The sequence below is a fragment of the Syngnathus typhle genome, linkage group LG21, assembly GCF_033458585.1.
Source record: "Syngnathus typhle isolate RoL2023-S1 ecotype Sweden linkage group LG21, RoL_Styp_1.0, whole genome shotgun sequence".
NCBI lineage: Eukaryota > Metazoa > Chordata > Actinopteri > Syngnathiformes > Syngnathidae > Syngnathus > Syngnathus typhle.
The window spans coordinates 4347748-4358940 of record NC_083758.1 but is presented as its reverse complement, the minus strand read 5'-3'; the positions used below and the strand labels follow the sequence as shown (position 1 = coordinate 4358940).

Below are 11193 nucleotides of genomic sequence, written 5' to 3'. Positions count from 1 at the left end.
GCGTGAAACGAATGCAGGTGTTTTCTGATTATCGACGTGTCGTGACGTAGGTCTGACTTTCTCTCTCCATGTCGCGCGCACGCACTCCCTCTACCTTCTCGTGGCCGCGCGCACGTTTTGGGGGGAGCGCTTGATTGAGGCAGCTGCGCTCGTCCCACGGACGCTATTTCGTTCGATATTTACCTGTAAACACAAGCAAGGAGCACTTCTAGCAACATTTGGGCGTCTTCACTTACGTTTTTTATTTTATTTTTAAACTGTCGTGGATAAGGATATCACACTGAAGGAGGACTGCTTTATTATTTTTTTTCTCTTTTTTTTTTTTTCTCCTCTTGGAGGGACCCCCGCACGGGAGAAGACTGGAAGTCCACTCGGAGAGAATACTCCTCATCTTCCACACTCTGAAGACTTTAAGGTATTTTCTTTTCTCCATTCACATTCCACCAGTGACTCCCAACATTTCCATTCTTTACGTCGTGCGTGCCCACCTTCGAGCTTTCCCCCTCAAAGGGAATATTGCAGTGGTGTTTCCTCATCTTTCACAGAGGATGGCACTGTCTCATTTAATGAGACTGCATGCAGAGCTTTATGGGACCCTATATGAGCTGCATAATCAGATTATGGGCGAGTATTTTCCATTTCTTTTATCATATTATTGTTTCCAGATGAATGCTGATAACTTGTCGAAGCTTCCTTGTGTAATATATGAGGGTGGAGCGTTGGTAATTCTTCAAGCAGTGGGACCCGTATTGTTTATCAATAAAAATAAATAAGTGAATTTGCTCAACTGGATTAAACCATTTCATCGACTTAAGTGAATCACTTTTAGTGTCAATTAAATTAATCAACATATGATAGTGTGCTTCATCTCTACTGCATCCTCTTCTACTAGTAGCGGCCGTTGTCAATTAGGCACATCGTCACCGTAAATATGATGTAAGACATTTTCCTTGGATTTAAAATGGTTTCCTCTTACTTTCTCCATTTTGCGTCAACAAGTTTTGTTAATTACTTGTGTCATGTCTGTACATGTGGGACAGAAAGTAAATAATTTTTTGACGCAATGATAGTTCTTGCTTGCTGTCGTCGTATCTTGCTCTCCCACCAGATCATACGTCACAGATGCTGGTAAAAGCAGCACGGATAAAACAGCAATGAATGGTGGCGAAAAGATGAGAATCCGATCCGCAGCAGTAACACCTGCTGTGATTTGGAGGGAGGGTGGGGTTGTTTCTAGAGGGGGGGCTGGTTGCACCGGTGGGATTTGGAGGACTGTCACTTTCTGAAAAGAGCAGCGAGCTCCCCGGAGACGAGTGGAGGCCTGCGCAAGAGTGATGGAGCGATGATGGAGAGGAGGGGGCGGAGGCAGGGACGCGGGGGGTGTAAATAAGACAAGGGACGAGGGGCGGGGGGGGATGCTGGAGTCTCGCGGAGGGAGACGGTGGCGGGAATAAAAGAGGACAAGGTAGAGTGAAGCGACAAGTGAGCCAAACTCACCGCTGCCAGTCCGATGAAGAGGGACGATGAGTCAGTCATGCACTTGCGTGTTTTTGTTTTTTGTTGGATTTCAACATGAAAATGAAATCTGGATCAGTAGCAGAATTCTCTGATGAAAGTTCAGCCGACCAATACCGCAAATTTTATCCATCGGAATTTCCAGATTTTTTTTGTTTAATACAGAAATGTAATCAAAATTTTCTCAATGAATATTCATGTTTTTGTTGTTTTGCAGTTTTTTGGTTGTCGGCAGTGCCACATGTTTGTACATTCTGACACAATGGGATTATTTTATCGTGACATTTGATCCACCCTAGAAAAAAAAGTGTTGAATAAACAAAATTGCGCTCAGGGTCTAAAATAAGCAGGTCTGGCCAACCTACATAAAAGCGGCTTCTTCATCATTGCAGTCCGTTTGACCTCATTCCATTCACAGGCGAGGAAGTGATGAATTAATTGGGACACAATTGAATTAGAGCTGGATCCGCAAAACGAGAGCCGGAGATATTCAGGCTGCGACTGGAGACTTAAACCTATTAGGAGCCCTCAAGATGAAATTGGGCACGGGTACTTTTTCTTGAGATGCCAAGTGGTTGAACTCCCATGCTGGATTAGCCCGAAGATGTGATGAAGAAATCCCGAAAAGTTTCAAGTCCCTCATCGGTGATCTGACCCAAAGCAAAAATTCTCAGTTATAGTAATTTATTTCAAGGATTTCCAATCGTTGAGCTGTGAAAAATCAAGTACGCCCTGGGAAATTATCCAGTTCCATTTAATTGGTTTGAAAAGTTTTTATTTACCGCAAATAGTGTATCGCAGAAAATTGCAGAGTAATTAACGTTCACGCTAAAACGATTTGTAATTTAGTAAAACTGCCAGAAAATGGTGGCAGTTTTTTTGGGGGGGGGGCTGACTGGAGCTCCTCAAGGCCAATTTGTTTCCTTGCCGTGAACATACCACAAGGTGGCACCAAAGCAAAAAAAGAAGTCTTTTTTCGATACCACTTTCTTTTACCGATACTGATACGCAGCACCGATACCATTTGTACTTTTAAAATTTCCCCCAAAAAAACAATGTTTTGGAAAACATTGGAAAGTTAATCGTCAATGTTAGAGCTTGTGAAGCTAACAGGAAAGACCCAAAAATAAACATTCATTATCACTAGGGCTTTTTTTTTTTTCTTTCCGTTTTTAGGACGTGTGCAATTGCTATTTTCAAATACTCGAGCTGGAACTTTTGGCTCAAGCAGACATGTTTAATTTTTGATTTGTTTACCTTTTTCCCCTGTCCGTTGCCCATTAACGCTACTTCACTGTGAGAAAATGGCAGACCCGTTCCTTCATTTCTTTGGCTCCAAGGCTAACACTGCGCTCCTAATTAAACCACAGAAAGCGGCTAATTAGCTTAGCATTGGCAGCCTGCGGGCCTTGGAGGGGCGATCCAAAAGCCATTCATCATTCATTTACTCTCTGCGGGCAGTAAAGGCAAAACAAGCGCAGTTATTTCTTTGACTTGCAAGACTCTTTTGCAACCGGGCCATTTGTACCGCAGCTACAAAAAATAATGAATTGGCAAATCAGCACTTTTTAGGACGCCCATAAATAAAATATGTCCAGTGGCCATCACCCAACGAAAAAAGACAATCCTTTTAAAAATCCGCCATTTGACCCATGAACCCCAATATAGCATATCTTCCTGTAATATAGTGAATTCAAAACTTAAAACTGCATCGGTGCAATAAATAAAATAAGTGACTGTGGATTAGGCCCACCCCCCAAAAAAAAAGAATAACTCCCGAGGGCCGGAGCTCATGAAAGCATATTAGCACTCGTGTCATGTAGGAGCCAGTCGCTTTGTCACAAGCAATTTTCAGCGCCAGCCACGGCGGGGTGATGCCGGATATTATGACTTCCTCGCAGGGACGGAGGTGCGAGCTCCTTTTCGTGAACCGCAGCTGCCAATGGAAACACGCCGACGCGTTAAATCGATGTGTTTGATTAAACAGGTGCAACAGCGTCTGTTGGAATCCTCAACGTCACAAACGCACGTCTGGAGATCATCGGGATTTTTGGCGGGTTCTTAATGATGCAAGCATACGGAGCCAAAGTGAGGGGAGGGAAATTATTTCAGTAGGTATTTTTCACGGAAGCGTGGAGCTGCCAGTGTCGAGTAAACATTTGTTTGACTGACAAATACGATCGGCTTGACTTTGGCGCCATCTTGTGGCGAAGAGATATATACGCCGCAATATTATGCAATCTCTAAGTAACCTTTTTAGGGGGGCGTCAGTTTCTCATGGAATTTTACTATTCGCCTAAGGGGTCCGTCTCAATCCCACTGCAATTTTGTGCCAAAAAGTTTCAGGTTCCTATTTCTCAGCAGAATTAAGAATCTCTTCTTCTGTTTCCCCCACCAGGCTCGACTGAACATGTGGCCAGTGGACAAACTCCCGAAAAAGATGATCATCCTCTAGATGCGTCTCGTTTGGAATATGACTCACTCCTGGGGCTCAGCTAGCTTCACCCCTTGGCTCCTCCCCCACACCCTTGTCAACCAGTAGAACACCCCCGCCCTTACTTTTGGAATCCTTAACCCTTCCGAGATCGCCTCCAATCATGGAGCCTCAATTGCACCGTCAGCCGCAGTCCAACCCCGTCGTCTTTGTCCCGCTGGTCCTCTTGTGCGTTTGTCTCCTTCCCGTCGCCCGGCCGCAGCGACTCCCCATCGACCCCCAGGCCGCGCCGGAGTACGCCCACTCCATCCGGTTGGACGGCGACATCATCCTGGGCGGATTGTTCCCAGTGCACTCGCGGGGCGACCGCGGCACACCTTGCGGGGACCTCAAGAAGGAGAAGGGCATCCACCGCCTGGAGGCCATGATGTTCGCCATCGACTTGATCAACAAGGACCCCGAGTTGTTGCCCAACATCACGCTGGGGGCGCGGATCTTGGATACCTGCTCCAGGGACACGTACGCTCTGGAGCAGTCGCTGACCTTCGTGCAGGCCCTGATCGAGAGGGACGGCTCTGACGTGCGCTGCGCCAACGGCGACCCGCCCATCTTCACCAAGCCGGATAAAATTGTCGGCGTGATCGGAGCGGCGGCCAGCTCCGTCTCCATCATGGTGGCCAACATACTGCGCCTCTTCAAGGTAAGACCAAATTTTCATTTGCAGATTTTTATATCTAGGTGACAGTTTCGAGATCGATTGAAAGCTCTCAGTCAGCCGTCAGCAACATTTCATCTACCCATGAGTCGTTGACAAGTTAATGTAGTCGTGGTTTGTGGGAGCCCTGTTATTGTGACAAGCAAGTCCAGTCTACTCTGCAATTTACTTTTCCACACTGACATTGCAGAAATTACTTCTCGGCAATGTTAGGCTGTTGGTTATGTTCAGTATTTTGCTAAATCTGTATTTGTCCCGTCACCGCAAAGTCTGAAAGTGATCATGTCAAACAAGTGTGTCTGGATGTTCTGAGCCAGGAACTGTCAGATGCTCAGGATATTCTCCTAGTTGTTCTGCCGCAGCAGGAGGTCTTAGTAGATGTGCTTGTTGATTTTCGGGTGCTCACTGAGGGGGAAGGAAGTTCTCGCTGTCCTGGAACTTTTCTGACACACCTGACTGAAACTCGCAACCTCTGCTGTCCATAGATATAAAATGTGAATACTTGTTTTCGGATTGTTTTTGCCTCGAATCATCTCAGGTAGCCTTGGACGCCTTAAATGAGATGTTCACTTGTTGTCGTGCGCTAAATAATCCCCCCCGAATCAAAATGTCAGCCACTCAATTACTGCTGCAACGTGTCAACAGCCTCTTAATGCTTTGCGAGAACGTGGGCCGTCTATTTGTGTGTGACGAGTGGGCCTAATTGAGTTTCCCCTTGGGAGCGTCGCTTTTGTTTGTTTGTCGGGCATTTGGCGGAGAGCTTTTTTGCAAGGCCATGATGAGGACATTAATGTCAAGTATGGAGGTCAAGCGGGAGTGGCTCGGGGGAGTGGGATGTGGTCGAGAGTTTTTTTTTTTTTTTTGTGAGTTCACCCCATCCGGCATTTGACGCGCCTGCCATCCTGCCGCCCAATCTCGCGCTTTGCGGGCGGCAAGATTAGCGTATTAAAAGGCAGCCCCGTTTTTAAGGCCGCATCTGTCCCAATAAGCGAACGGAGCCGATTCTCCGCCCGGCGCTCATTTGCCTAATGCGGTTTACAGCCTTGTTTGTTTGTTTTTTGCGAGCATATGTACACGCGTGTATGTTGCATTGTCCGATTCGCAAAACCTCCGTGTGTGTCCGCGAGCGTGTTGGCGTGGGCACCCCGAGTCCTTCGGCGATTGTATCAAAAGGACTGAAAAGATATATAGGACATGAACGCTGCATATGTGGTAACTTGACGCCCACTCAACCCGAGGGGCTGGCTCACAAAAACCCAGCAGTGCGCGAGTGCGCTTTTGAGAAGGGAAGACCCCCCCAAAAAATAAGTGATTCAAACGACAGATTGTCTTCCAAATCCTCAAGTATATAACCCACTTGCAATAGCTTGATGTCGCCATGCGGGGGAACGAACGTCGTCTCGAAAAGCGCGAGTGATCACATCTTGAAAACGCCACCAAAATGTCTTTTGGCGCCACGAGAAGCTCGTTTGATAGCATCTGTGTTTGCCATCAGCATCTGGATGCGTCTTATTTATCTCCTGATGAGATTTATTCGTCAAGAACTTCCAATGTCGTCGAGGTTGGGTCGGCGGACGCAAAGTTGGATTAGCTTGGGTCCCCTGAGAACGCTATCTAGGATGTTTTTTTTTTGGGGGTGGTATTTTGTGGAGATTATCCTTATCAGCTTGTGTTGGGCGGTAAGCATGCGGTGTTAAATCGGTGGCGATGACACAAGACGTACTGGGATGGAATTGAATAATCTTCACAAAGAGAGCAGCGAGTGTCTTGACTTTTGGAAGTCGTTCGCGTAGCGCATTGAAACGTGTCAGATGGTGATGTAACGAGAGCACAGATTAGGATTAGGTTGCATATAAATCTGAGCGTGATCATATTTAACGGGATTCTCTGTGATATTGATATTGAAGCATTTGGTTTACGTTTTTGTGTAATTGCGAGAACAGTCGACCAATTTACAAAGTATTCCTTTTTTTTTTCTCGCTTTGTCATGCTAGCAAAAAATTGAGGTATGTCTGGATAGCCGAACGCTAGCAATACTTTTTTTATGCAATTTTTTTGGGGTGTTTTTTGGGTGGCTGGAACGGATTAACGGGATTTCTATTCATCTTAATGGGCAATGCTTCTTTTCGGCGGGAGACGGAGCAGAAAGCCTGAAGTTGTTTGCTTGTCATCCTGCGAGCAGACAGCCATGATGACTTAACAAAATGGCCGCCGTCCGCCCTTTCAGCAATCCCTTTCGTGTTGCGTCGGCTTCTTAATGCGCGTTGCTGTTTGTTTATCAAGCATTCCGAGGCGGAGGTCAGTCACAAGTGGGAAGTCTTTCCCACGGTCTTACCCGCGACCCCCCCTCGCGGCCCCCCACGCCGCCGTTCTTTTGCTTCTCATCTCAGCGCGACGAACACACGAGCGGCTGTCTTGCTGATCGCTTCTTTGAGTCAGCCTTCTGCTCACCTCGCCGTCTGTCGAGGGAATTGAGCGCCGGCGCTCTCCGAGGATTTCAATCTGCGTCTGTACTCTTTCCCGCACGACTGCTATATGCGCCTTTAGCTTAGAAAGTTTTTCCCGGCTATATTCTCTCTTGGAACTTTAAGAGATTGATGTTTGTTCGAAAGCAATTACCCACGTCCCTATTTATTAGGGTGCGCAGACTTTTGCAATCACCATAACCGTAACCCCCAACAATGATTTCTCTAAATTATGGGTCACAAGGAAGCAAAAGGATGAGCAAGTCTGGAATCCTTCAGAGTCTAGCGATCTTTGTTGATTTGTTTGTCAAGACGCTGTGCATTAAGCTGATAATGATGATGATGATGATGATGATGATGAAGACGCAGCAGTGAGTTGGAAAACTCATTAGGGCCTCCTGCTTTGTGTGGACTCGCCGTTTGTTTCCGGCGCTCCCATGGCTATCAAACCTCCTTTAACAATGGCGACCTAATGAGAGAGTGCGCTTTGACGCCACACCCAATCGTCCTAGAAGAATGTATTCATGCTTTTTTTCTTTTGGGGCCCTGGCTGTGATTCATTCACGTAAAAATCTTTTCGCTCGATAATACTAATACTGACTAAGCGCTTGTGGCAGGAGATAAGAATGTTCGTAGTGGGTGAAACTCGGTCCTCTATTTGGTTGTAAAAGCGTCCCAAAAAAACAAGCAGGGCAGGAGTGAACTCAGCAGACCTGTTAGCAGTCCATTGCGCTCTCTCGCACACACACACACACTAAATGAAAGTTTAATCAAGTCCTCTGATGAGAACCAGGAGATCATTACATTTACGCGCAAGCAAACTGCTGACTACGCGAGCGTTAATGTGTACAATTACCTGATCGTGCCGCGCCCAAATGAGAGCGAGACGGGGCTGTCCCCGGCGGATTTAATTGAATTGTTGTGTTTACGATACAGATAGGACGAGAAGCGCTTTTAATCGCGTTAGCACAAACCACCAACATAAACTTCATTCGGAGCGCAGCCTTTGACCTTTTTTGAAACGCAAAAGTATTGGGGTTATTTTTCCCGACCGCTAAAGCGCCGCTAGGTGTGACATGTGGCGCGAGACTGACACTTGCTATAGAAAGCTTTGCAATAAGAAAACGGCGCCGCTGTTGAATGTGACACTCGCAGCCTAGACGAGGGTTGGGCGGAATGACCGTAAAGTCTCGGGATGTTTTTACTTGTAAGGCAGCGGGAAGAGCAACACGCTAACTTGTTGATGTCTGAAGTTAGCTAGCTGCATGCTAACAGTGATATAGCTAACACGTGGGCTAGCAAAGCTAGCATCAATATTGCGGTAGCTATCACTCTACTTTTAACACAAAGTAATGTCACCAAAATAATAGTCAGTGACTTATATTCTATGTCATTTAATAAATGTATTTAATATTTGGAGCTGATTGTTTGGGACCACAGGTGACAGAATGAACGCTTCGGTGAGAAGTTTAATAAAGTGCCGTCAGGGCCTAAATGGGCGAGGACCCCCCTCACGTCCAGATCGTCACAGTCAAGTTTGATACCTTTTTAAAAGCCCAGATCTAAAATGGATCAAAGGTACACCGGCTCATGGATTATTTCTGACTGGGAAGCTGGCAGGAAATGTGTGTGAGAAAGAGAGGGATGGAGGTAAAAAAAAAAAAAAGGAAAAAGAGTATTTAAATGCATTTTTAATATCCGGGATGGCGAAGAGCGCTCGCTAAAGCGTGCCTTCTCTTTCAAGCAACATTTGCGATGACAAGGATGTATATACTCGGGGAACTTGAAACGGGAACACTCCAAATAGTTCAAAGAATCACAAATGTACTTTGAGGCTTTTGTATTGCTTTCTTTAAATAAAATAAAAATAAAAAATAGGCCAGATAAGAAGAGAGGATGGAGCTTTGGGATGGCATCTCAGTAGAGGGGAGCCTTCTTTCCAAAATAAGACCAACAATGAAATAAATATCAAGTGAGGAATATTACATCATTATTTCCCCACATTTATTTATTAACGAGATTTGGATTTTAAGATTAATCTGAAAATGTGATCTTGTGACCAAAGAGTGTCATTGGCAGTCAATTAAGAAAGAAAATAGCAAGTGCATGGCTAATATGCTAACATCGAATTAACACTTTGACGATGAAGTTCAACTCAAACTTTTCTCCAGTGACACGGAAAAGTCTTCAAAGCATATTGCCGCCAACGCAAAAATATAAAACATGTTATTTTTTTTATTTTTGCTTATGGCCTTGCGCTTATTAATCGGTTGATTTCCCTACATCTGTACATCGTGAGCAAAAATACCATCATTTGCCCTCAAGGTATCCCACGCTGTAACACGGGAGCGCTAATACGGCGCCATACCGCTATTTTGTCCGACCCGTGACCCCGAGCTATGAATATGCCTCAGCGTTTGCTAACGCGCATCTGCCGCCGTCCGCAAAAAAAGCACACATCTGCGGTCGCACTGCTCGCGAGCAATTCTTGGGGAACCGGCGCGGTGGCGCTTACAATGGGAATGAAGAGAAGCGGAGGGGAAAGGTGATAGAATATCAGGGAGGGAAGGAGAGGAGGAGGCCGGGAACCGAGGTGAGAGGTTTGGCTGTGATTACACACTCCTCTTCTCTCATCCCGCCATCACGGCCTTTCCCTCGCTTTTGTCTCACTCACGGTCGCTGCATTATTCAAGGCGTGGCGGGTGTGGCCATTAAATATACATGGCGGGAGCAGAGGCAAAAAGTCACGAGTTGAGGAGAGTATGAGCCTGCTTTTTTAAAGAAAAAATATTTTGACATGTTCATTGGGTGACACAGAAGACATTAAATATAATGATGTGTTTAGAAAACTATCTGGACAAAAATTGAATTCAAGAGGTTTTTTAAAATGCAAAAAAAAAAAAGAAGAAATCAAATAATCATCCCATTTTAGCACGACTCGATCGATTAATCGACGTTGTCCATAACGGCTGCTCGGGACCGGGAGGACCATATCCAGTTCTGTTCTATTTTCAGACATGATTCCTGTCAACGCCCGGGACATTTTTATCGATTTTCAAAACCTTCTGCTGAGTATTTATTTTATTTGACGTAATTTGGCGCCCAGCGTTTCATACGCCGCAGGGCAGCAACAGAAGAAGACGGATAGACGCAGAGATGCCAAGAGCAGCCGAGCGGTGGCGCGGAGACGCCAAACACTTAACCTTGTTTCCTTTTTTTTTTGTTTTTCTTTTTCCCCCTCCCACCTCGCCTGTCTGATCTAATGCAACATGGAGGCGAGATGTAGCAACACCTTTTGCAGGCCGCGCTCGTCCCTAGAGTTGCGTGCTCTTAGTCGAACTGCTCGCGCTCGAATGAACAGCAAAAATCCCCCTCGGAATTGGTAATTGCCTTTGGCTGCCTCAAGATGGCGGTAAAACACTCAAAAATAAGAGAATCATAAAATGCCGTCTATACAATCCGTTTTTTCCCGCATTTCACATTTTTCACAATTACATTTTGAATTACGACCGAGTGGGCAATTTTTCCCCAATTGTGACATTTGCGCCATTTTCAAATCCAACAGCCATATTTTTGATTGGTCAGCCTCGGCGGAGGTTGCGCTCTACTAGCTAGCATTCTATTCTTCTTTTATTGTTATTTATTCGGCCTTATGCCGGGCGGTTCCGGGGGGAGCTGGCCCGTGTAATGCGCTTCGGCCACAGTGCAGGGTTTTATTAATACTACATTGTGTTATACGGCCGAGAGTTGTGTTATTGCCATACTTGACTCGACTGCGTTTTATGTGTCCGTATATATATAGTCCAATACATATATAGCGGTATATCGTCGCACAGTCGAGCGCGGAATTGGTTTTGACGGCGCTTTATCAATTGCGTGAAATTAAAAAGAAGACAAATGGAAGCTTTCAGCGACTCCCGGGTCCAAGTAATTGTTTATCGCAACGAGGCGCCAAGGAAGCAATGGCACAAAGTTGACATTGGCGCATTACCGCCGCTTGCTAGTCGTCGAGTCAGTCGCGCTGACTCACGTCGGTTGCCTTATTTCCTGTTAGCGCCGCTCCA

The 11193-nt window shown here is 45.8% G+C and overlaps 1 protein-coding gene across 1 annotated transcript in view; it reads left to right on the top strand.

The window, feature by feature from the left end:
* Positions 1–79: 79 nt before the first annotated feature.
* grm8a (glutamate receptor, metabotropic 8a) overlaps positions 80–11193 on the top strand; it is an 88744-nt gene continuing 77630 nt past the window's right edge. The window contains exons 1-2 of the mRNA XM_061269040.1: positions 80–415; positions 3914–4649. Coding sequence (XP_061125024.1) covers positions 4113–4649 — 537 coding nt within the window. The 5' untranslated portion in view covers positions 80–415; positions 3914–4112. The remainder of the gene's footprint in view (positions 416–3913; positions 4650–11193) is intronic.